Below are 27,230 nucleotides of genomic sequence, written 5' to 3'. Positions count from 1 at the left end.
TCATACTTTCTTATTTGAGGTCCTTTCTAATCTCTACATTCCTTACTCTGTCCATTCTTGTTTTTCCCTTAACTGCTCTGAGAAATTTCATTTCCCCTGCATGCAGTCTGCTCCAGTCCCTTTCTGTCATTGTCCACGTTTCTCCACCATAGGTGACAATAGGGATGTAATAATTCTTATACATCAGGAGTTTCGCTCTTTCTGAAACCTCATTATTCCAAATCAGATGTTTTATTGCTTGGTAGAAATTGCCTCCCTTCTGTAACCCCCTATTAATTTCGTTAGTTATTCTTCCATCCCTAGATATTTCACTCCCTAAATAAGTGAAACTTTCTACCACTTTGAGGGGTTCTCCATTCAAGGTAATATTTCCATTGATTCCTTTCTCTCTTCCAAATACCATTACTTCACTCTTATCTTTATTTATTTTTAATCCATATCTTTTCATTATTTCCTTCCACGCATCAAGCTGTAACCGTACATCTACGATATCATCTGCAAAAATTATCTTTTTTGTCTTTTTCTTTCACTATATATTTAACTGCCCTATTCATTCCCTCCATCACAACATTAAAAAGCGCACGAGATAGAATACTTCCTTGCTTAAGTCTTTGTCTTATTTCGAAGTATTCAGAGTTCCCCAATGGTGTTCTAATTCTACAATTGTGGCCTCTGTACATTGTCTTTATAACATTAATGTATCCATCTTCTATATCTATCTTCTTCAGTTCTTCCCAGAGTCTTTCCCTGTCAACTGAGTCATGTGCCTTTTCTATATAAAAACCATATTCACCCTATTGTTATACTACCAACTTTTCTCCATCAGTTGACGGATAGAAAATATCAGGTCGATCGTGCTCCTTCCTGTCCTAAACCCATGATGTTCTTCAGTCAGCTCCTTTTCTATCTTTTCACTTATTCGATTTAGTAAAAACAGCTTTTTAAAATATTCTTTCCAGAGATCTTTTATATTCCCTGGATCTTCAATAATGGTACCATCCTCTGTTTCCATCTTTACTGGTACTTCAGAAGCCTTCCTTTTATTTTTCATCATTTTATAGAACATTTTCTTATTGCTCTTCACATCTTCTTAAAGTTTTTTTTGTAAACTCTTGCCATGCCTTTTTCTTTGCTGTTTCCACTATTTCTTTGCACTTCTTCTTCTCCTCGATATATCTTTTATGGTCTTTGTCATTTTTAGTTTTCCACCATTTTCTCCATGCTCCATTTTTTCTTCTAACTGCTTGGATTGTGGTATCATCCCACCAACTTGTCTGTCTTATTTTTTCCTTTCCAGATGTTCTGCCACATACTTTTTGTGCTGCTTCGACTAAAGTGTCTTTGAATAAACTCCATTCTTTTCCTACATCGCAGAAAACTTCTTTTGGAAATTTTTGTGGTATTAATTCCCTGTACTTTTCAGCACATTCACTCTCCTTCAATTTCCAATCCCATATCCTCATCACTTTCTTCACTGATTCATTTTCCATTGTCCCACCAGTAATGTATGGTCTCCATCTGCACTCACACTTGGAATTACCTTCACATATGTTACTTTCTCTCCCCATTCCCTATCTACTAGAATATAATCAATTACACTCTTTGTTCTTCCACCCCAACTGTATCTGGTGATAACATGATTTTCTCTCTTCATAAACCAGCTGTTTGCTATTTTCATTCCATTCCTCTGGCACAAATCCAGGAGTCTTTCCCCTTCTTCATTTCTGCCTCCATATCCAAAACATCCCAATACTTGCTTAGATCCCTTTCTGTCTTTGCCGACCTGTGCATTAAAATCTCCCATCACTATATTAGCACTTTCTATATGGTTTTCTAACACATTTTCAAAGTCCATCTTCTCTTCTTCGCTACATCCCACTTGAGGTGCATAAATCTGGATTACTTTTAGTGTTTCTGTTTGGAATCTCAGGTTTAAGATTATGATCCTGTCTGATATATATATCTCATATTTTCAATACAGCTTTGTACATTCTTATTTACCATCACTGCCACACCATTTCTTCCAGACCTGTTATTCCCACTCCAGTACAGTTTTCTTCCTCTCAAATTCTTCTCACCTTTTCTCTTCCACTTTGTTTTGCTTAATCCCAATATATCTAACTTCCTCTCTGTTAGTGCATCTGTCATTTCTTCCATTTTTCCATTGAGAGTTAATATATTAAGGGTGCCAATATATAGTTTATTTTTTAGTCCAGTTGGTTTCATCTTCTTGTACTGATGAATATCATCAGGTCTCCCATCATTTGCACCAATACTTGAAGAAGCAGTGGGGTCAAATCCTGAGTGATTCGTTCCGAGGCTAGTCTGTGTTTTGAAAGCAATATATGAAGACTTTCCTACTGGCTTGCTAGGCCTAACACAAGGAAGGATTTTCTGTTGGGGTTGTCTCCCTTAGCCTTTGGAGTTTATCCTCCACCACAAGGCAGTGGCTCTCTTCTCATTTAATCCCCAGGAAGGAGGGTTGCCTCATCTGCCAGCTACGCGGTTCCGAAGTCTTTCTTCTCCACCGTCGCTGCCATTAAGGTCTTCACCCGTAACCCTGGGCATGGGTTCCGTGTTATACCCCACGGGATTGGGTCCCTGCCTGAACTCAGCCATCCTAGCACTCCAGCCTACTGAAGTGTAGGATGCCCACCCCCGCGATGTGGACGCGCCAGGCAGGAATTACTCCAGTGGAGGAATAAGGAGGGGCACCCTACCTCCCTGGAGCCAGTTAATGATTGTGTATGTTGCCACAATCAAAAATTTTATAAATTACGTAATTTAGAATTTTAGGCGAAGTTTCTTTTTCTGGACGGTAGATTTAAAAAAGGTAGATCTGTGATTCCTGTGAAAACTAACCATCTAGCCACTGCTCCCGCATATTAAGTAAATGTCAGAGCTTAAAGGTTTTCGTAATCATGTTCAGGAGTAATTTCATGTTGCCGAAAAATGTGAGGGAGCTACGTAACATATCATTTTAAAGCCGCACTCGTCCACAATAGTGAACGCCAGCACCAATCTTTTGTCTTCCGTGGTCGGAGACCATTAAGCAGACTGGAGATAATGGGTCACTCCTCCCTTAATCTGCTAACTTTGGCGGTCTGAGCCGATCTTGCAGCTGTTTTGAAAGGCTAGCAATTTCCACAAGATGGACAGCGTTTCCTGATTCGCTTTTGTAGAATAAACTTCTGAAGCAACGCGTTACAGCAAGTACTATGAACATTAGCAGGAAATCGACATCTGAAGTGCCTACATCTTCTTTGCATAATCTCGAGGGTGGCTGGTCGAAAAGCCCGTAGGAAAATTTTGTGGAGTGTTTTGGGAAGTTAGGGAGGAGTAGGAGTCAGACTGCAGCTCTCGTGGCCACATGAGACCAGTTTCTTGCTCTGTGGAAGAGGGGGTGTATTTTGGAAGCCGTTAGTCACTGTGCAGTGAAGTCGTTCTCCCCATGTGGGAAGTTTCGGAAGTGCTCATGAATCCATACCTGTACAACAATGTAGGTACTGACTTAGTCGTTTTCCTTTTTCCAAGAGGGATGTTGCTGCCTAGTGTACGTCTATGACTTCAGTCGGAAGGGGCTGAATAGCAGAGTGTGGACGGATAACTACCTGGAAGTGTTATTTAATGAAACAAACAGACTTGGCGAAGATTATTATAAGATAGTAAATTCGGTTTTGTTTCAATGAAATCTGAAATTTGGCGTTCTCACGGAGATATGTCTTAGCCACAGCTTGAGGACTCGTTTCTGGAATGAAACGACGTCCCAGACTGTGGTTAAGCCATGTCTTCGCAGTATCCTGCCTTTACGAGTGCTAGTTTGGCAAGGTGTGTGGAAGAACCTCTTTGAGGTTTGGAAGGTAGGAGATGAGGAATTAGTGGAAGTGAAGCTGTGACGACGGGTTGAGAGTCGTGCTTGGATAGCTCAGTTGGAAGAGCACTTGCCCACGAAAAGTAAAGGTCCGAGATTCAAGTCCTGGTTCGATTATGTCCTGGTTTGATTATGTGCTGTCAGAACGAGTACCAAGCAGAGCACTCGTCTCTGGTGGCGAAAGGCAGATCTCAGGAACCGTGAGTTGCTGGAAAGCAGTAACATATAGAGCGGCAGAGCGTGATCGTTGATGTGTGGAGCTGCTGTAAGACACTTCTCTGATTAAGGCTGAACTATTGGGAAGTAAACCGTTCTTAAATCGTGTCCATCAGTGTTTGCACTCTTATTCACATCCTACAAAGCGAACAACTTGTCCCGTCTGTTCCAAAATCGCCTGTGGTAACTATATTAGGAGAATTTCTCCCTCTCACTTCGTTAAACAGATCTCAGCCCACATTGTTTCCCAACGACGTGATGGCGTCTTGCAGGCCACTCCTTCGCCCAAAGGATCTGTGCCAGAGAGCAACACCTTACTTAGAATGACTGTGTATTGACTGTAGTGCAGTAAATTAATCTAGGTGCTCCAAATATACCTTTTCAAGGATATGAAGCAATTCGTTACGTAATTTTCTCGCACACCATATGGTGCTATGATTTATTGGCCACAAGTAGGTCTTCACCTCATGCTGCCGAAGCTGCGAGACGACAAATAAGGAGGAACTCTCTAAGATCTCCTTTTGCCAGAGTTCTTACCGTGCACTGTTCATGAATGGAACACGAATGGGAGGCAATGATGGTAACCGAAGTATCCTCCATAACACAGTCTAAGGTGGCTGGTAGGGTACTGATGTGATATAGATCTAGGTTTCAGAACAATCCGGCTTGGTGATACTTCTTTCACAACCAGATTTTGAACAAAGTACTTCTAGATCAAGTGCCACCGCAGTAGTAACCGTAAGCAATATTGAATACGCATGCTGACTTCAATGCAGTAGGCCTACAGCATTAATGTAAAATGGATGCTGCATTAGATACTTCTCTCTCCTCTGTATTTTGGAACTTATTTGGTTCGGTATTATGATAATTTTAGAGTTTATAATGGTACTTATTTTTCGTTTCATACTTGATATTACTGGTCTTCATATATGTATAGTTCCTATTGAAACACATTTTCCGTTTATTGTAAGTTTAATAATCTGAGAAAAGTCAAACAAAAATAAATCACGCATTTTTTGGATTAACTACTAGGTATTAAGAGAACATCCTCCTGGCGAAAGCTATTGTAAAATCTCAGGAACGAAGGAGCAGGAATGGAAATTTAATCGCTTACTTCCCTGTGATGATGATGATGTTTTTAAAGATGGATTGGATGGGATTGGAACAATAAGCAGGATGTGGTCTATTATTTAAAGAAATCATCGTAGCACTTATCTGAAGTAAAATATGGAAAACATAGAAAATCTAATGCTCACAAGTTTCTACCGACAATCTTAGTTTTGTGCAATTTTATTTCTTTTGCACGATAAGTTTAAAAACAAAGAAAGAAAAAAAACAAGATCAATTTTATAAAAATATTTTATTACAATAACAATGAAATATAAATAATATAAATTACAAAATCATGAAACTTATCACATTAGTGATTATGAGCGATGAAGTGAACGATATCACAAATGAAAAATGAATTTATGACACCTTCATACTCAACTGCCTGAAATCTGCAACAACAGCTAAAGGCTGAAAATGATTGGTATGTACAGTGCAGTGTGTCTGATTATTATATACAATATATGTGTTACATACATTATACATATATATCATGTAGTATGCTTAAGACCATGGACAGCAGTCAGTGACATGTTATAACACATCAAATATACCTCACTTTACAGACCCCTCTTACGTAAGTCTAAATGAGGTAGCAGATCAGGAACCTAATACCATAAAATACTTCTGTATGGTGATTTGTGTCACCTTTATACCCCTTTCTTTCTTACATCTGGTATTGAATGGTTCAAAGTGAAGGAACTTTCAGTAATAGAGAGAAAGAGAATATGAATAAAATTATCATAGGAAGGAACATTTATTATAATGTATACCCCACTTTGATCTTGGCGCGTTGCTTTAAACTCTTCTTCGATAATTTACTCAGGTTACCAGATTTTTGTACATAAGCGCGAAAGCTACATCTTAAAATATGGATGATCTTTCTCATTCTGTTCAACATTTAAATAAATTAAATTAAATTAGGCTGTGCAGTGCTCCTGGCACATTTAGGTCAATCGTGATTTTCTCACTGGCAAAATTTCAGTTAAATTCTAAGATTCTACAATACATTATCACCTGCTCATGTGTGGACTTATTGTTTACAGATGCTTTACGTGCCATGTTACGACACTGGTGAGAGGGAAAAGTGACAACTGCACCACTTTTGTTGTGCTCTGTTGCTTTTGCCCAAGACACCAAACCAATATTGGTATGATAACTAACACTGTCTTTTCATTTTAAGGTGCATCTGAAAATGACATATAAGGAATTTGAATCACTTTTCCTGCTATGCCGTGGATCATTGTCAAAGAGTGCATAGCGTGTAATGAAAGAGCATTTTATAAAGGTGTAAAAGTTAACGTATTCTCTGAAGTGCACAGTAAGAGGTGTATGGAAAAAGGCCAGTGACGATTTATATTTGGAAGCAAATCTGTTGGAGTCTGAGCTACATTGCAGTTCTGTAGAATATAGTGCCAGCAGAACAGAGGTTCCACTCTCTGCTCTGAAACGGATGGGAGCGTTTTGCGTACAGTGTCTTCCATCTATTTTTAATGTGTCATAGTTTTTCTCATGACACAGGAGGAATCCGATCCGGGTAGTTGTTGGAAATTACGAAGCTCCAACAAGAACGTTACGTTTGTTTGTGATACGCAGTTTGTGTGTGTTTGTGGCGGATAACTGACAAGAAACCACAATTTATGATATCACCTTGCACACACGCACACACACACACACACACACACACACACACACATGCACAGATACATAAGCACTGTTACTGCGAGGCTATGAGCGATTGCCTCGAATTTTGAAACTCCGGTTCCTTCCCAAAAGCTTGGGTCATTTCTTCTCCTCATCCTCTGAAGACCGTGCCGAAGATTTCTTCATGGCCTTCTCTTCCTTAAGAGCTGCCGCTGGAGAGATGTTGAAGACAGCGAGTGCTTTGACGATCTCCTTGCCGAGGTCTTTCTCGGTGCGGAAGGCACGCAGCACGGCAGACGTGATCCCCAGCGCGACGGCGAGGAAGACCGTGAAGACGACGGCCAAGTTGAGGGTCGGGCTGGGCTTCATCTGGAACGGCTGTTGTGCGGCCGGCACGTCCTGCCACGGCGCCCACGTGTTGTTGTAGAAGGCGGGGTTCGCCCGCGGGTCCACTGGAACGTTGTTTGGAGGCACCATCGTCAACCTGTACTGCTGCACTGCCTCCTGGAAGCGTCAAACAACCACTTGTAACAATGTACAGCGTCTTTTACGTCTTCACATTAAAATGGAAGTGCGATGCTGCTACTATTACCTGCTAGAGCGGAATCATCTCTCACTTTCTAATTTATTACCCATAACAACATACTTACACCATCATCTACATCTAAACTCTGCAGACCGGAGGGAAGTGCATGGAGGATGGTACTTCTGACTCTACCACATATTATTCTAAAATTTCTTCCATTCCTATCATCGCGGTTGATACAGCAATCAGTACAAGCTTCGACTTAAAAATACGGTCTTGGTTGCGAAGATTTTTATTTCAAAATTTGGATCACCTTTTGTAGGCGTCTTCAGATTATAGAAAATGGTCACGGCGCACGCCGTCCGTAAAATGATTACACTACGCGCGTACGTCGGCAAAATGCAATTGGGATATGGAAAAGTTGAAAATCCCTAGTGCGTGTCAAGTGGGTTCCTTACTCGTTCCAGACCGAGCGAGGTGGCGCAGTGGTTAGACATTGGACTCGCATTCGGGAGGACGACGGTTCAATCCCGCGTCCGGCCATCCTGATTTAGGTTTTCCGTGATTTCCCTAAATCGCTCCAGGCAAATGCCGGGATGGTTCCTTTCAAAGGGCACGGCCGACTTCCTTCCCCGTCCTTCCCTAATCCGATGAGACCGATGACCTAGCTGTCTGGTCTCCTTTCCCAAAACAACCCAACCCCAACCCCTTACTCGTTCCGCCGGCTGGAGTGGCCTAGCGGTTCTAGGCGTTACAGCCTGGAATGTCCTTAGGTTAGTTAGGTTTAAGTAGTTCTAAGTTGTAGGGGACTGATGACCTCAGATGGTAAGTCCCATAGTGCTCAGAGCCATTTGAACCATTTTTGAACCTTACTCGTTGCCAAGCGTAAAGGACGCCTCACAAGTTAGGTGCAGATGCGTAGCAGAGCTTTGTGGGGCGCAAGCACGACATGTATCAGTGACTCCGCTGACAAATATAAAACATGTTGTGCTCCCGCTCCATGAAACTCCGCTATGCATCCGTTCCTCACATGTGCGGCGTCCGGAGATGTTTGGGATTTTCCGAACACCCTGTGTAGATCGGAATATGGAGCAAAATAACTTGAACACCTGCTCGGAAAAAAGCGATATGTTCCGAAAGATATTTGTGCTGGACCCGGGTCTCCTCCTTACTAGGATGGTGCGCTGACCACTGTACCATGCGGACATTGTAACCAACGCAACTGTACACTTAGCATCAGACCCAAATTATCAACTTATCCACGCATTACTAATGTAGTGCTGCTTGCCCATTACCCTCATTAGATGTTCGAAAGAGTAGTCACCACATACATAATTAAGGTGAGGAAGACCAACTGATCACTTCAATGCGGATGTACACCATGCTCGAACTTTTATGGGAATAGGGGAAATGGCACGGGTAATGACGATAGTATGCAAGGGGCACTACATTAATAGTGTGTGGGTAAGTTGAGAATTTTGGTCTGATGGGAAGCGTGCTAGGGTGGTCCGTGCAGTTTTACTGGCCACTGTCTCTGGATGGCATAGTGGTTAGTGTGTCTGCCTAGTAAGCCGGAGACTTGGATTCGAATCCCGGCCTAGCACAAATTTTCAACCTCCACAATTGATTTAAATTATTGCCCACTTGCAGATGATGTCATTAGTTTCTTTCTGTCTCGACTGATTCCGCTGGATCCCAACGGCCTCGTATCACTAGCAGTCATGATGACAGACATCTTATCCGCATGGCTGTAACGGATCGTGCAGTCACGTCTCGATTCGATCCCTGAGTCAACAGATGGGGACGTTTGCAAGACAACAACCATCTGCACGAACAGTTCGACGACGTTTGCAGCAGCAGACCATGGCTGCGGTTACCCTTGCAGCTGCATCGCAGACAGGAGCGCCTGCGATGGTGTACTCAACGACGAACCTGGGTGCACGAATTGCAAAAGGTCATATTATCGGATGAATCCAGGTTCTGTTTGCAGCGTCATGATGGTCGCATCAGTGTTTGGCGAAATCGTGGTGAACGCACATTGGAAGCGTGTATTCGTCATCGCCATACTGGCGTATCACCCGGCGTGATGGTATGGGGTGCCATTGGTTACACGTCTCGGTCACCTCTTGTTCGCATTGACGGCACTTTGAACAGTGGACGTTACATTTCAGATGTGTTACGACCCGTGGCTCTACCCTTCATTCGATTCCTGCGATCCCTACATTTCAGCAGGATAATGCACGACCGCATGTTGCAGGTCCTGTACTGACCTTTCTGGATACAGAAAATGTTCGACTGCTGCCCAGGGGCAGCACATTCTCCAGATCTCTCACCAATTGAAAACGTATGGTCAATGGTGGCAGAGTAACTGGCTCGTCACAATACACCAGTCACTACTCTTGATGACGTGTGGTATCGTGTTGAAGCTGCATGGGCAGCCCAGGCGTATCAAGGCCGTTATTATGGCCAGAGGTGGTTGTTATGGGTACTGATTTCTCAGGATCCATGCACCCAAATTGCGTGAAAATGTAATAAAAAAATGGCTCTGAGCACTATGGTACTTAACATCTATGGTCATCAGTCCCCTAGAACTTAGAACTACTTAAACATAACTAACCTAAGGACATCATACAACACCCAGTCATCACGAGGCAGAGAAAATCCCTGACCCCGCCGGGAACCGAACCCGGGAACCCGGTCATGGGAAGCGAGAACGCTACCGCACGACCACGAGCTACGGACAAAATGTTATCACATGTCAGTTATAGTATTATATCTTTGTCCAATACATACACGTTTATCATATGCGTTTCTTCCTGGTGTAGCAGAGTAGTTTGCGAGGAGGAGGCTTTACGACAGCCGTGGGTTGTCATGGCTAAATTTATTTCTGGTAAGCCTAATACTGGAGTCTAGCTACGGTCCCAGTGACGCTTTGCTGGCACGCACCTGCAGACTGCGCAGGAGGAGCGGCTGGGAGGTGGCGAGGTTGACGGTCTCGCAGGGGTCCTCGCGCAGGTTGAAGAGGCAGGGCGCCTCCATGGGGCGGCACTGCGTCGCTTCGCTGGCGTTGTCGGCGCGCCGTGGCGGGCACCGCACTTCAGCCTCGTGGCGCAGTCTGGCCACCGTCTCCTCCGAGAGCAGCTGCGTCGACAGGTGCTCCTCCACACCGCCTGCACACAGGTGAGGACAGGGCGTCAGCAGACGTTACCACTTCCGCACCTCACAGGCAACCCCACAACTTCTGAAATACACTTCTGGTGCTTATAAATCGTGATAAGAGCACAAAACACTGCAATACCATCATCCTACGTGTTCTATGTAGTTCTGAGTGCATTATGTCGGATCTAAGGGATTTCGAATGTGGACAAATTGTTGGTGCTCGTATGGTGGGTCCTTCTGTGACCAAGGTTGTCAAGCTGTTTCGTGTTTGCAGAGGCACCATATCGAAGATAATACCACACACACAGAGAAATCAAAAAAGTATCAGTAGCTAAGTCAACATCTTCGTTGATCCATTATGGATCGTGGAACGACGGCTGGCATGAACTTCTTGATGCAATAATGTATTTATTTTATTTATTTTATTTTATGAAGTTTTATGTGCTACCAGTTTCGGCATTACATTTATGCCATCTTCAGGCCCCATTCGTCGTAGTCGTAAAATCGCTATACACGGAAGGAGCCATATAACTGGATACGTGAATCAATCGTCCGGCAACAGCTCTTGGTGGCCAGGCGACACAGACTGAGGATCCAGTTATATGGCTCCTTCCGTGTATAACGATTTTACGACTATGACGAGTGGAGCCTGAAGATGGCATCGATATAATGCCGAAACTGATCGCACATAGGAGTTCATAAAATAAAATAAATTTCTACAGTACATTCGGCTGTTGGTAAGTTATTGCATCAAGAAGTCTCAACATGGACTGAGACGTACGTTGAGTGAGCGTGACATATGGTCGTTGAAGAGGATTCTGACGAAATATAATATTAACTGAAGAACACGGTGAGCTTGGAGGTGCATTACGGCCTGGAATTTCAAAACTCCTCATCAGTGATGGAAATGTCTGTAACATGAAAACGTCGTGCCAGAGTTACAAAACCTGGACTACGGAACAATGGAAGAAATTCATTGTGTTGGATTAGCCTCGCTCCCCACTGTTTCCGACTTCTGGCACAGTTTAAAAACCAGGAGCGAAATGTGCCGGGTGTGGTAATGATTTGGGCAGCCATATTGTGGTAATCCGTGAGCCGCATAGTTACTCTAGAATGTGCACTGCTGCCAAGGATTACGTGACCATTTTTGCTGATTGGGCCATCCCATGGTACAGCGTTTGTTTCGCATTGGTAACGTTGTGTTCTAACACAACAATGCTCCTGTTGACACATCCACTGTTGTGTAGAACTTTGCAGAGCTGGGCTGTAGTGTGGTATGGCAATTGTCGTAGTTGGAAAGCTGGACAGGAGCAGAAACGATTGGCAAACAAGGTAACACAACAAACAGTGGTACAAAGACTCATTACAAATATTGCAGCAAGCCACAGAGTGCATCTATCACAATGTTATCACAGAAGAGGGTCCAATTGGACTAAGCCGCTTTTGCCGGTCGCCCTATGTTGCGGCAGCAGAGGATGCTTGTAGTACAGAGCTACTGGTGGTGTGGCTCAGCGGGAACGCACCACTGGGTCCTCCAGATCCCGCATGACCGCTATCGGCCTCAGATTCTTCTTCTTCTTCTTCTTCCGTACCCGGATGCACAAATTATATCTTCTCTTCCCAGTAATTAGCAACGTAGGTTGCTTTGTCATTGACTTTCAAAATATCGTCTTTAGTGCATGTTGTAGACATGTCTGGGAAAATCAGTAGGTGGTCCAAGTCCTATATTGCTCCGCTTTCACATCTATCGCTATCACTGTAACCCCATTTAAATAGGTTTGATTTGCACCCAGTTACTCCAGTACGCAGCCGGTTTAATGACCTCCAACTTGTAAAAGGTAGTTGAAATCCTGCAGATCCCTCCTCAAGTAGTTCCACTGCCGAGTGTGGCACCATTTCTTCCCAGAGAGATAGCCGCCTTGCGACGGGCTTGGTGGCGAGCTCTTCAGTAGTTTCAATGAAACTCCTGTCGGATTTCAGCAGGACACGTTATTTTCTGTGCATAGGAATCGGGTGTCGAGGTGTCGAGGATCTCGGCGGCTACTTGTCTGTGGATGGAGGGTGGTGTTATGAAAACTCGCCATTCCGTTACCAATCTCGATATACTTGGATCGAAATGTGATATCACATCCAGGACTGGGTTTGTGAGCAAGAGGTTGAGTTGGCGCATCTTCCCGGGTCACTACTCTCATCAGATCTCAATATTATTGAGCCTCTGTGGTCTACTTTGAAGAGAAGTGTTCGTGACTGCTATCCATCTCCATCATCTTTACCTGGACTTGTCACTATTTTGCAGGAAGAATGGTATAAGGGTTCTGGAATCTCTTCCGCGTGCCAAAGGTTACGCTACAAGGCATTGTAAAGTGCTGCGTTTTTGGTGTTTGTATATTTTTGTCGAATCCTCGTGTGTATCGGTGGTGTAATGGTCTAGATGGTACATAACCCATGCTCGCATCAGGGCGCTGTTACTGACCTGAGTTGCCGGCGGTGACGGCGGCCATCTTCTCGAGCAGCTGCCGCTCGGTGAGGAATCCGGCGAGCGCGACGCCCGTCTTGGAGGCGAGCACGCGCGCCACATCGTAGGCGGGGGCGGCGCCGTGCCCCAGCCCGGCACCCCCGCGCCGCCGCGGCTCGCCGTACCAGCCGTCCCAGGCGCCGCCGGTGGAGCCGGTGACGTACTTCCAGCCGCCGCGCACCAGCGCCGCATATCCGTAGATGTCGTCGATGTTGTGCAGCACCTCGGAGCGCGGGGAAGGCGCGCCCTCGCTCAGCGACGCCCACATGTCGAAGCCGTCGACGCGGCCCAGGTCGCGCACGTCCATACCTGCGGGCAGGCGACGGCGCTCAGTGTGGGAGGCGCGCTGGGTGGGCCGGTGAGGTAAAGCCGCATCCACTCCGTACTGTGTCGAACTAGCATGCGATATCGAGCGTGTCTAGGTGTGCATCCACACTGTGCAGGCCGTAGTGAAGTGCATCGCATACGGCATTTCCCTTTGTACCACATATTGGGTAGGATTTCTGTTCGGTGAGGTGAAGAGCAACTTGCTCTAAATGTCGATCACGTGCTAATGCAGACGAGTAGGAAAAGCAATCCTGTAATATTCGAGTGGAACATTGGTGGTGTGCAGCTTGACACAGCCACGTCAGTTGAGCAGCTGTGTGTGTGACGTTGCAAAGCAGCACGAAAGTGATCGAGTACGTAAGGTTGGTTATAGGGCGAACAGTCGTCTCTGGCTTAATGGGAGAATTCTAGCAAACTGTGGATCGTCTGTAAAGGAGACCGCTTACACAACACTTGTACGACTCATTGAGTACTGCTCGAGTGTTTGAGATCTCTACCAGGTTGCACTGAAGGAAGACGTTGAAACAGTTCAGAGGTGTGCTGTTAGGTTCGACCAAGACGCTATGTTACGGAAATTGTCCGTGAACTCACAGGAAAGAGGAAGTTATTTTTATAAAACACTTTTGAAATTGTCGGCAATTGCGACAGAAAGCAGAATGATTCCGCTGCCATAATCTTCACCCAGGTGCAGAAGATGTAAGATGGCTTATCTATATTAAGGTGTACGAAATATTTTCCACACTTGTCTTATTTTGCCTATTCTGTATACAGGTGTAGATGTAGATACTACGATTTCTTGCTATTCCAATTACAAGTACACATGAAGGGCAGAAAAAATCACGGCTTAAATGTCCCTGTGCTCACTATGATTAATTTTGTCTTCCTGGTCACTATAGAAGCTGTAGTATATTCCTAGGTTCCTTAAGCTGTAATGGATCTTAGAATTCTTAAGCGAGCTCAAACTTATGCAGATTAGGCATACTGCCTTAGGTGACAACACAGTGACAATGATTTAATTTTTTTTACTATATAATTCCGCATCAGCTCACACCTGATGCTGAAATGTTATTAAAAAAATTGTTGGCTTCCCAGGGATGGTTGAAGTCTGTCTTCAAACTTATGATAGTCCAAGTCTTTCAACACTTCCGTGACGCTCTTTCGTGAGTCAAACATATCTTTGACCACTCGCGCTTATCTTACTTGCGCACGATTAACATTTCCTGTTAGCCCTACACGGTATGGGTCCCACATCCTTGAGCAGTATTCTAGGAGGGGTCACATGAGCGTTCTGTAAGCAATTTCAAAGAAAGAAGAGTGGCGTGAATGCTCACAGACTTCTTCAAATGGCGACAGAATTTAACAGAAAAACATTGAAAAATCTTAAATTACAGATCTTGTGAGAAACTGCTTAGAAAAAACGATGAACCCTCATCCAGGTCTAAGTACGAATATCCTGCAGCTCCCTACACAGCCATTGTGTGAAAGTTTTGTAGGTAAATGTAAGCAAACATTATGTCCAGAATGAATTTTCACTGTGCAATGTAATGTACGCTGTTTTGAAACTTACTGGCCGTTTAAAACTTTGTGCCAGTCGAGGCTCGGAATAGTGGTTTTGGACTTCCACGGGATAGTGCTCTACCGAATGAGTTTAGTTGGCAGAACACTTTCTCGTGAAAGACAAGTACCCTGGCTTTGAGTTCTGGTTCGACAGGTTAATTTACCAGCGAGTTCAAGGTAGCATGTTGTTCACAGGTGTACAACCATCCATCCATTATCCTCGTTATTCTTCCGTGACTAGAAAGATGAGAAACCTGATTATAGTGTGCACGGAAAGTGTCCTCTGTCACCCATTTCAGAGCGATTCGCAGGGTATAAATGCAGGACTGGAAACTGTATTATCTTTAGGCACCGTCTTATTGGAAATGGTACACATTTCGTCCTCTAAATTTGTACTAACTGACCCAGCCAGTTATACTGGAAAGCTACAGTTTCATATGGGCTCCGAACCACTGTTTAGCTTCGCTGTTTCCACACATCAGAGGCCTCACTGAAAAAAGGAAGATTTACGTTTAATGTCCCGCCGGCATCGAGGTCATTAGAAGACTGAAGAAGAGCCCTATCGAAGTAACAAAGAAATGTTGTTAAGCTTTCCTTTCTGGAATTATTTATATACGTCTTTGTATTCTAGATCACTAACGAACGGCGGTATGATAATGTTCATTATGGATAAAAGATTAAAATAATCACACATCAGTTAAAGATAGGCGAAGTTTTAAAGGCAAAATGCTCCCCATGGGAAGGTTACTGTGTTCTTTGTGACTAAATATGCTTCTTTTTGGGGAGTCGCACCATATCCACCTTTCACCACAGACTACATTACGAACTGATATTATTCAGAAACAGAGTGAGGCGCCAGAGCGGTTAAGGCGCTGACTCGCATTGAGGAGGATCGGTCTTCAATTACTCGTCTGGCCGTACAGATGTAGGTTTTCTGTGATTTCCCAAAGTTGCTTGACGTAATAGTTGCGACGATTGCTTGTAAACGTACACCGCCCTATTCCGTCTCCGTCCATCCTTACTCAGAGAATGCGTCCTGGCTCTTGTAAGTTCGCTGGTGATGGGACACTAATTCCTTCTACAGCTTTAGCTGAACTGGAGAAGGATGGGGGAAGAAATCGATTCCGGGCTGTTTTAAGAAAACTACCTAGCACTCCCTTGAAGCTAGTATGGAGACTATGGAAGAGACTGGAGGACCAGTTGGTGGTACCAACTTTGTTCCTTGCGATTACGAGTCGAGTGTCTCAACTACCGCGACGTTCGGATGGGTTAGAAAGAGGCAGGAAGGAGAGGAGGGCTCACCTGCTGCAGAGTAAAGCGTGGGCAGCCAGTCGGTCATGTGCATCAGCTGGTTGGACACCCTCTGGGTCCTCTTCAGCAGCGGGCTCCAGACGGCCGCGACGGCACGCACCCCGCCTTCCCAGGGGCTGTGCTTCTGCTGCAACACGTCACAAGGGGACGCCGTCAGTCTGGCGATAACTGCAGATCAGTATGCAGTGATAAACATGAAAATCTCTAACGTAACTTTTATCTTTCCCTTGAAATGGACCATTTCAACAACCATCATCTTCAAATTATGTAGTATAAACTTAGGACATGAATCAGACTTGTGTTTAATGTAAAGGGGTATCAAGCAGCAGACAAAAATGTATAGCTGGGGCTGTATTAGTGAAACAGACGGTACTCACCCCTCTGAAAGGCCAGTTGGAGCCTCTGTTGGAGTGGATGCCATGCGTGGGCGCCCCGTGGTCCGACATGAAGACGATTATCGAGTTGTCCAGCATGTTGCTCTCTCGCAGGGCAGCCATCACATCACCCACCGACTTGTCCATGCGTGACACCATAGCTGTAAACAGGAGAGAAGCACCGTGTTGTTAGATACGCGAGGGCGTTGCGTGTGATGCAGAGAACGCTTCAGGAAGTGGAGGGTAGCTCACCGGCGTAGACGCGCCGCTCCGGGTCCTCGATGTGGCGGAACTTGGCGATCTCCTCGTCGGGCGCCTGGAAGGGGTTGTCCTGGTTGCCGGTGTGCGGCGCCAGGTGCGCCAGGTAGAGGAAGAGCGGGCCGCGAGACTGGTCGTGGCGCCGGATGATGGACACCGCCTCGTCCGTGTACAGGTCCGTGGAGTACTTGCCGGCCGCACTGTAGTCGACGCTCATGTTGCGCCGCATGTCGTAGCCCGCGAACGGCGAGTTCTGGAAACGCGGAAGCTACCGTTACTCTGGTTGAGGAGCATACGGGCCTAACTGACGTGTCCCTCAACCCCTGCATCAACCTATTATCTCTTTTCTTTATTCCTTTTTTTCTCTTATCACTTCTTTTTCTGTTTCTTTTTTCGTTTTATCCCTTCTTTTCGTTTACTCTTTAGTCCATCTCTTTTTCTTTTTCTTTCTCTTTCCCTCTGCTTTTCTTTTGCTTTCCTCTTTTCTAGTTTGTTACCTTTCCTACATTTTTCTTCTATTTATCTTTTTTGTTTTTGTTTTTTCTTTTCTGTCTTTATCTTCTCTCGTTTTTCATTCCTTTTCCTATTCTTCTTTTATATTTTCTTCGACTTTCCTCTTTTAACTTTTTATTTTATCTTTTCTCTTTTATTTACTTTGTTTCTCTTCTTTCTGTTTTTTGGTTCCACAGTAGTTGCAGCTGCTAAGCAGCCACCTCCAGTTCTGATAGGAATTTTCATAGTCACACAAGTTATGTAAGTCTGCAGGCTTTCGTGGCCGTTGTCACTGAAGTTAAAATCTTCTGGGTTATTAGGCCTCGTCATGTTTCTTCTAAAATGTTCCACGTTTCGACCCCTCTGCTGGGATCTTCCTCAGAATCTTTTGGTGTCCACTACTGCTAGAACAGTGTCGAAACGTCGAACATTTTAGAAGAAACACGACGCGGCCTAATAACCCAGAAGATTTTAACTTTAAGTTATTACTTATTCAGGTTTTCTCGTTTGCTGAACTGACAGAATCGATCACATCCTGTAAAGCCTTAATTTAAATGGAAGCCTTATTGAACGTGGCTTATGATAAAGGAGAAATGAAGCATTTTTGGGGGGAAGTAAGACGCTTAACGTACCGCCGACAGTGTGATCATTAAGGATGAAGCCCTCTTTCTCGTTTTGAATCGCAATGGATGGTGCGAATGCATCAGTGTTAGGATTTGCAAATATAAATAATTTAGAAGTTGTCACACCTTATCGTTAGTGAGATCGGTTTAAAGTTACTCATAAAAACAGTCCAAATATTAAGACAATACTGTTTCCTAACCAACTTCGATTCCATCAGGATCTGTTGTGTAGATCGATCGTAGATTTGAAAGAAGGAGAGGGACACAGCAGTCAGTCGCAATCTCATTAGTTTTTATTATGCTTGCAAATCTAGATTTCGGCTATTCAGTGCATTTCCGTTACAATTCAACAGACTCGCGGTAGTTCATGTCACCATATGTTCTTACATGTGTTTATCACGTACACCTGTATGTATATCTTTATATCACATGGACGCTTAAGAACATATGGTGACATTAACTGCCGCTGGTCTGTTGATTTGTAAGGAAAATGCACCGAAGATGGCCATTCATGCGTAAATGCAAAATAAAAACTAATGGGAATGCGACTGACTGCTGTACGCTTCTCCTTCATTACTATCTTCTGTCTTGCGTGTGTGACAAGTCATCGTATAATGTCGGCATTTAAATTTGAATTAAGACCGTTTACAATGGGACTGTGTGTATCACTCTCTACAAGCATCAACCATTTATGGCATTAAAAACAAACCTCTGTGTTAAACCAGAGTGAATATTATTCAGAAAGGGCAAAGAGACATAATAAAATTCTGTCCTACGCCCTATGAGTCACATCGTCACGGGTTAAAATTATTTAGAATTGCTCTCTCAGTTGGTCAAGCTTAGGGAAGAGAATCGACAGTGTCCTATATTCAATGGAGCCCTCCGACTGTTGTTTGAAGTGGCTCGGCCAAATTGCGGCAACCGTAAATGTGGCATATAAGGGCAGAGATTTGAGCCTCGTTCGTTGGCAGTACAGAAAGAGAAAAAGTTCGGTGAGCAAGTGGTAGAGGCATAGCTAGAACTACTCTGGGACTGGTGGAAGAGAAGGAGGCTGCCAGTAAATACAACAGAAGACTCGCGCTTACCGTGGCCTTGACGGTGTGGTCGTAGTAGTCCTGGAAGCCGTTCCAGTAGCCGAAGTGCGAGTCGAAGCCGCGGTAGGTGGGCGTGTACTCCTTCTTGAAGAAGCCGAGGTGCCACTTGCCGATGGCGTGCGTGGCGTACCCGGCGCGCTTCAGATGCTGCGGCAGGATCTTCTCGCTCAGCGGCAAGCCCCACGGCTCCGGCTCCAGAATCACCAGGTGCTGCATACCTGCCAAAGACACTACCTCAGTACCACGCCACAGCAAACAGCTACATCGTCACTTAATTCAATACATTTCCTGTCAAACATGTCGTCGTCTTCAGAGTTCGAGCCACCTAGCGCTAGTTTAGCGTGAAAAATTGTGTGTTAATTTAATGGTATCCTCTATGGATGGAGTAACGACAGAGGAACGTCATCTGCGGGCGACTTTGATGTAGATTTTGCTTTCATCTACATTTACATATATATCTCCATTTATGTTTTCGGCGCCGGCCGTTGTGGCCGGGCGGTTCTAGGCGCTTGAGTCCGGAACCGCATGGCTGCTGCAGTCGCAGGTTCGAATCCTGCCTCGAGCATGGATGTGTGTGAAGTCCTTAGGGTACTTGGGTTTAAGTAGTTCTAAGTCTAGGGGACTGGTGACCTCAGATGTTAAGTCCCATAGTGCTCAGAGCCATTTATGTCTTCGACTGCATTTACATGTATGGTCCACAATACACCTGACTCTGCGTGGAGGTGGTTGCTTCTCGTACCACTTCTATCCCATTCCCCCTCCCAACCCTCTCGCCCCGCTCCAGTCTCCCCTTGCATGCTTGGGGAAACGGCTGTCGGTAAACACCCGTATGAACTGTAATTTCTCCTACTCTTTCATCGTGGTCATTTCGCTAAATGTATGCACGAGGAAGTACAATTTTGTCTGACTCTTTTTGGACCGTAGTTTCTCAGAACTACAAGCCTCTCCGTGGTACGCAGCTTCATGCATTACACTGTACTTAATCTGCAAAGATCTGAAGATGGCCTATAACGGTAACGGCCGAAACCGGTAATCACCTATATGAATTAGCAACTGTGAGCAAACTAAATTATCAGATATAGCTAATCAATAGTCGGTGAATCTCTCCATAGACAATATTATGTGCTTATATAGATAATTCAAGCTCAAAAACCGTTTATTGATTGCCTGTCCTTTCGAGAGAAACTGGTTTTACACTGACATTCGCTTTCACTTTTCTCTTCAATAAATCGTCCAATTTTTCTGAAATTGTAATCATTTGTTTGTCTATACAATTACATCACACGTACCGATTTCCTTCCCATTCAAATAATTCCTTCTTTTCTTTGTCTTACAGTATATATCTACATTTAGCATTAGAAGGTATACATACATTTGACATTATTGGGCTCTTAAATTTGGGTTTCACACACACACACACACACACACACACACACACACACACACACTCACACACGATTGCGCGCGCGGACGGACGTCATAGTGAACTTACCGGTGTGCGTGGGGTATTTTCCAGTCATCAACGCTGCTCGGGATGGCGTGCAAAGTGCGGGCGCGTAGTGGTTGTTGAGGATCACCCCGTGGTAGGCCAGCGCGTCGATGTTGGGCGTCGGTATCTGGTCGGACCCGTGGAAGCTCACGTCGTTCCAACCCTGCACGTGCGACAAGACGGTGAAGTCAGGTGCAAACAACCAGTGCCGTTAGGAGCTATACCAGGAGGTCATCTTATCCTGAGTACTTATGGAAAGTACCGGGATTGTCGGAAGATCAAGCAAGATATATTGCAATACTGTGTATGAATACGGACAAATAGTATTAAACTCATGAGTGATGTCACTATCGTGTAACGTTTGTTCTCTCTAATCTCCATGTCAGTTTCTCCCAAAAATTCGTTCGTTACTTTTATCGATCATGTGCTTCGTTTTTCACCGCGTACATTCTTTCATCGTATCTAGTGGCGAACCGCCGAGTCATTCATTAATTTGTTTCCACAAATCATGCAGTTTATCAGTCAATTGATCGTAATTTCAGGATGGGCTCATGTGTTTTGATTACGTTAGGTAGAAGTTTACAGCATCGTCATCGATCTTTCAGCTATTTGTGTTCGAAATAAATGTTTCACTGTGTGCCGAGATACTACGCTGTAATGAACTTGATTAAAGGTGTGGGTCGTTACAAGTCTCGAAACACAAACTTTTCCTTTCGCAGTATATGCTCTTAGGAACTCTGTTAGTATCCGATTAGTCACTACAGCTTTGTGCGTACCACGTTTGCCACTTTTAGGAGTCAAGTACGTGTGATGACCTATACTTTAAATTGACCTGTATCTCCACTTATCAGAAAGATGTTAAATCACACTGGAGATAAAACGATTTACATTGCCAGTTGTTAAACTAAGATTTACTTGCTTAATTCCGTTATTACATTCAGTTATTCATGTGCGTAAGCTGTATAGCAGCTACAAGTGCATTCTTACACTTGTAAAAGTTCTTAATGCCACTCGCGGTTATCAATACGGCGTGACTTGTTAACGGATGATTCACTCCTGTTTCATTCGGAACAGTACGTTGCACGTACCTTTTCCGTACCGTGAATCACGACGCCTGTTAAACTGCCTCCGTTAACGGACCGTAAACCCAAGGATAGACGTTTTCTCAATAATCCCAAGGCCAACTGTGCAGAACGGCCCCGTGGTTTTATAGTGCTCCATCGTAAAAGTGCAAAGTGTGCCATAAAATGGACACTGCGAGCCTCTACTCTCAATACTGTTACTCTACATTTTCTTTATACTTTTTCGTGCCACTGGTTCTGTCACTGTCAAAAAATGTAACGGGGACAAGGGCGTCTCGCAGGCCGGTATGTGGTCCCTTCTCAGGAGAGAGAAATCTGGTGCAGAGGCGCATGCTCCTCAGCAGCCAGGGAGGCGCTTCTGCTGGTCGAGCGCGGGGAAGAGTATTTAATGCACTAAAATCTGCCGGATTAGTACTAGATAATTGCTAGTTCATCATGACCTTTTGTGTCTGCGCCAACATCGGCCTTATTGAAACTGGAATATGCTATTCGTGAGGAAGATCAAATTTTGTAACAATTTTAAATATAAGACGTATATTCACGAAACCACAAATCTATACGGTGTTATCACAGTATGAGAAATAGGCAGACAAAAGGAGGGATGGAGGGAGAGAGGGAAAGAGAGAAAGAGAAAAAGAGGGAGAAGGACAGACAGACAGACAGAGACAGAGAGAAAGATAGAAACAGAGAGGGAGAGAGAATGTAAACAAAGCTGTCACATATAATAATTAACTTACAAATACTCGAATGTCCTTATTTGGTTCGAAGACAAATGCGACTTTAAAAGAAATGATATACAACTATTTTGTCGCTTGTTCATATTGGAAACTGGAAAGAAGATACTACTTGAGCATCCTAATGAATATTGAGAGAAGGAAGGCTTTTGCCAGATCTTTTGCGCAACTAGTGAGATTATATGGGGCAAAGCTGAATAGTAGGGAGGGTAAAGAGGGTGTAGTTATACTTAACTGTGTCTGAGTAAAGACAACTTTTCACTGGAAAGAAGAAAGATAAAGAAAACTATTTGGATATATCCCCAGCTACTGGTAGTTTACGATATAATTTTTGTTAAATGGAAAATAACCATGAACAACGAGCTGAGGTTGCTCAAGAGTCATTCCTCGAAGAGTACTGATAAGGAAGATTAAGAGGTGTAAAGGAAGTACGAAATAAGGAGATGCTGCAGAAAGCCTTAATTTATACAGCGTCAAATGAATCGTTACTTGTGTTCGATGTTGTCTTCAACCACGACGATTATTGCTAAGAAATTTTCTATATTGCTTGCAGTGGAGATGGTGTGTGGTCTGCCGGTGTATCCGCAAATACATGCGTGATAGTAACGCGCTGTAAAGTTTGCTGCGAGGTAGGGCCTGGCGGGTATGTCAAAGTGGTCAGTCCTCAACAAAAGAGAACACAGCTTACTCAAAATTGTTTGGAAGAGTCTATTATACTTGTTTTCCCTCTTGTGAAAATGCATCGCGTAGCGTGTCAGCTTAGTAAATCTTCTTTCAACCTTAATAAAACGTGCTCATGTTTGATTAAGTACAGACTGCGTGTCGAGGACATGAGGAGTTCTAATCACAGTACCAGTGAAATAACCTGGATCATTTCCTGTTGCTGTAGAGGATATGACACGCTGTTTGGATTTTCTGGTCAGAGACAATGTATGAATAAGCCCCTTATCCTTAATGTCCTTTACAGAAAATCAGCGCAATCAGCAGTGGACTCTGACTTTTGTGATACATTTCGTACTGCAAAGACCAAAAAAAAAGGACTATTCGTTTTCGGTTCAGCAAAATTAGACAACTGTAAACGTTCTCGTTTCAAAAAATCCGGTGGCCTGTCATTACCACAGTGTCTAACTTTGTCGGTAAACCAAACAATAATTATGAAGTTCGAGCTTCAATCAGCGGAATTATGGAAACATGACATATCCTTTCATCGAGACATGTTTCATGTTGTGTGACTTAAAAGGATCTAAAAAAAGTTTAATGTAATGGACTACATAGATAGAAGCACAATTCATTCCATCGAGCGTACTCTACGTCGTGAATATCATTACAAAACCGAGATGTAAAATTAGCTACAGATTGTGGATCTGTTGCTAACATTTTGAGGGAATTTCTACCTGGGTGCTGTGAGGCGATTTATGGTCTGCAGCGGACCATGAAAAAAATCGTGGAGCAACTACTTACCAGATCATCGGCCAGCATGATGATGATGTTGGGCCGCTGCTTCGTGGGCGTGGAAGACGTGTTCGCGAAGAGCGCCAGCAGCACCACGGCTGCGACCGACAAACACGTTCTGGACATGGCTGCACCTGCAACGTGCCAGCACCAAATGCTATAGGTTGTTTGTTCCTCACTAACCTCTACGAAAACTCTCAGATGCTTTCAGTAACATAAGTATACTCTTCCTTGCTAATTAAGACGCGCCCATATCGGCTGAAAACAAAATGTATCAGAAGTTCGTGTTCTATCCGTACATCGAAGTCACTGAAGTTACGTTAGTGGACCCGCGTTCAGTACGTGCGAATAAACTTCTTTTATTGTATTATGGCTTCAGCTCTAGCATTTTATGATGAATTATAGAATATCGTTACCATAACTATCTCTGACACGTGTTAAAAAACAATGATTCTTCTTTGGCCGATTTCGTTAAAACGATATACTCAAGATTTCTTGGGGACACAAGTTCAACAAGTTCAGTTCATTAGTATAGTTAAAAAAGCGTTATATTGCAGGTACTTCTATGAAACCTGGTTTGTGCAAGGCACGTTAATTTCAGACCTCACAGCAGAGAAATACTCACGTGATAAAACAACCGAGAACAGTGTCGACAGAATATCGGCTGCAAATTGCTTTACTAAAAAAAGCCTCTGCCATGCTTTTTCCTCTATGTTCCTCAGTGACGTCCACTATCAATCTCGCATGTGTTGAGTAACATAGTTGCGTTCTTTGTGAATGAAGACGCGCCTTTATTGGCCGAAACCGTAAACAATCGAGATGATCTAAATTTACCAAAGGTTCGTGTTCTATTCGCTCATCGAAGTCACCAATGTTAATGAAAAGGGACCAGCGTTCAGTACGTGCGAAGTAATTTCTTTCACTGTATTGTGGCTTCACCACAAACATTTTATGACAAACTATGGAGAACACTACCCAAACCTATTTCTGACGGATGTTCTTTGGTCGACTTCGTAGTAATATCATACACAACATTTCTATGGAAAACAAGTTCCATTCATTAATGATAATTAAAAAAGCATTTTTTTTAGTCCGATGATACTTCACATGGTTTGATATCAGTCTCATGTAAAGACGAGGCAACGAGAGAAAAATCCCTGGCTCACTGCAAACGCTCATAACGTCATTCTTGTCAGAACATGGAAGAAAAATACGACTAGGTTATTGAACAAGTTTTAGTTGTATGTTTCAATCCTGGATTTGTGACAGAGACAGCGACGTGTTTGTTATCTACCCAAGGAAGCGTGGTCGGAACTCCATAGATTGTATCTCTGGTTCCAGCTGTTAAGTTTCTGCCTGCGGCCTTGACCGGTACAAGCTGTCCTGCGTTTCTTGGAACATAGTAGATATGTAGGACACGCAGCCACTCCTGTAATATTCCGTCGCTCCGACCGTTTTGGTTGTATTTCATATATTTATTGTTCGGCTCTGCCGCGTCCAAAATCATAATCTGGCACGCAGACCACTAAATACGTAACTGAAGCACAGGAGCAGGTCCTTGGAGGCGGCGGTCAGAAGGCGCAACGTGCCGCGTGTTATGATGTAACCGGGTTGGGCCACGGGTTCCTTGGCGATGCACGACCTCGACACGGAACACCGTGCCAGCGGAGAAGACAGCGTTTACCCACTCAAAGGTAGTCAGGTCATTACAGTGTTACCGTGATGCCTACAAAATAATCGCACTCTTTGAACCGGAGCTATGCTCCCACTGAACTTTTCTTTTATGCGGCGGTGAACCTTCAATGTAAAGTACAATGTCGAGTGAAAATGTGCGGCAAATTGCAAGTACAGAGTTTATTTTGCGGGAATCGACGATTTGTTCATTGAAGAATATTTTCTTGCAAAATGAGCAGAACACATCCACCAGAAATGGAGAACTTCATGGAAAGAAGCTTCCTTCTGAACTAAATGACGGACGGCATGTTACATGGATTTGATCCATTCACGAATTTGGTTATTGAGGAGACTATTTATGACTGTGAGGAGGAACGAAGAATGACGTTGGCATAATACTCGAGGTAACAATATTGTGATGTTTGCGTTATTGGGTTTATATATGTAGATGTGTCTTTGGATTTTTGGGTCAGGGTATTTGAGTTCAAGTGTCGTGCTGAAAAAAAGGATGTACTTCCAGTGTCAAAAATTGACATTACTAGATGTCGTCTTATTCTCTAAGATATTCATTTTGGAGATATGTAATTATGAAAGAAGTGTCTGGATACTGTCATTAATTCTAATGTTTAAATACGAGGGGTATTCAGAAAGTAGGGTCAGATCGGGCGCGAAATGAAAACGACATTGAAAATTAGGTGAAGCTTTGCACTTATGTGATGAGTAAAGTCTCTAGTAGGCCTGTCGATCGCGGCCGTCGCTCTTTTCAGTCTTGAGTTTACAGTGAGAACGTGAAGATGGCTAGAAAGTAGTGTCTGCCGCCAAGTAGGAGGCCCTGTTGAAAGATTTTACCTGAAGCTATTCAACCCACGTAACATAACTTTTCCTGCTACACGACAATTCTCATCCGCACTCAGCAGGGACAATGAAGGTGCTCCTGCAGCGTTTCCTATGGGAAATGTTTGATAACGCACAATAAAGCCCATAATTGGCTCCACGTGAGATTCATCTCTGCTAACATGAAACGCTGTCTGTGGAGACAACCTTTTGGCACAGACAACGAGCTATGGACCAGCGTAGGGAATTGGCGGAAAGCACAGGCAGCTGCCTTCCAATGACGATGGTGTTGGAAAGTTGGTACAACGCTACGAGAGGTGTTTAATCGGTACGACGACTACATAGATAAGTGGCTGGAAGTTGTAGCAAACTGTTGCGAATAAAACGTTTTTGATTTTTTACAGTGGTTTCCATTTCTCGACGCATGTGACCTTACTGTCCGAATAGCCGTCGTACTATGTGTCAAATATATTCTTTTTTGTGTCTGCAAAACACCTGACTGAACTGTTAACTTACGTTAAATGGAATGGAAAAATAGCGAGATACAAAAGTATCTGCTCTAAAGTGTTGAAAATCTTTATGAGTTCATTTTACTGAGTAGTGTTCTTACAGAACATATGAGACTTGATCCGGAGCAGTTATTGAGACAGATGGCGCATTCGTCAGCAACTGGGCTCAAATCATGCTGCTGTGACACTGATACGGATTTCCACGTCCTTTATTTCACCATTACAAGGTAACCAGTGTTCTACAAGAACAAAGTGGTAGCTATTTATCTGTCGATAGCGGCATCCGTCATAAGTTTTTGCACTGTCGAACCTGGGTATCAAGACATCTGTAATTTGTGGACATTGACATTTTACAGAGGAAGACTACGGGCTTAATTTT

The 27,230-nt window shown here is 43.8% G+C and overlaps 1 protein-coding gene across 2 annotated transcripts in view; it reads right to left on the bottom strand.

Annotated features, from left to right (window-relative positions):
• Positions 1 to 5,474: 5,474 nt before the first annotated feature.
• The window catches only part of LOC126355766 (arylsulfatase B-like), a 251,009-nt gene continuing 229,253 nt past the window's right edge, over positions 5,475 to 27,230 (bottom strand). Inside the window, exons 2-10 of one of the 2 annotated variants that reach the window (XM_050006167.1) lie at positions 23,844 to 23,968; positions 20,570 to 20,729; positions 19,069 to 19,295; positions 16,863 to 17,121; positions 16,614 to 16,771; positions 16,228 to 16,363; positions 13,000 to 13,350; positions 10,314 to 10,537; positions 5,475 to 7,345 (exon numbers count right to left, since the gene is read on the bottom strand). In XM_050006167.1, the coding sequence (XP_049862124.1) occupies positions 6,980 to 7,345; positions 10,314 to 10,537; positions 13,000 to 13,350; positions 16,228 to 16,363; positions 16,614 to 16,771; positions 16,863 to 17,121; positions 19,069 to 19,295; positions 20,570 to 20,729; positions 23,844 to 23,960 (1,998 nt within the window). In that variant the 5' untranslated portion in view covers positions 23,961 to 23,968 and the 3' untranslated portion in view covers positions 5,475 to 6,979. The remainder of the gene's footprint in view (positions 7,346 to 10,313; positions 10,538 to 12,999; positions 13,351 to 16,227; positions 16,364 to 16,613; positions 16,772 to 16,862; positions 17,122 to 19,068; positions 19,296 to 20,569; positions 20,730 to 23,843; positions 23,969 to 27,230) is intronic. The other variant, XM_050006168.1, reaches the window with a different exon arrangement.

The sequence above is a fragment of the Schistocerca gregaria genome, chromosome 3 (assembly GCF_023897955.1).
Source record: "Schistocerca gregaria isolate iqSchGreg1 chromosome 3, iqSchGreg1.2, whole genome shotgun sequence".
Taxonomy (NCBI): Eukaryota; Metazoa; Arthropoda; class Insecta; order Orthoptera; family Acrididae; genus Schistocerca; species Schistocerca gregaria.
Note: the sequence above shows the minus strand (reverse complement) of the source record. Positions and strands in the feature narration are given on the sequence as shown.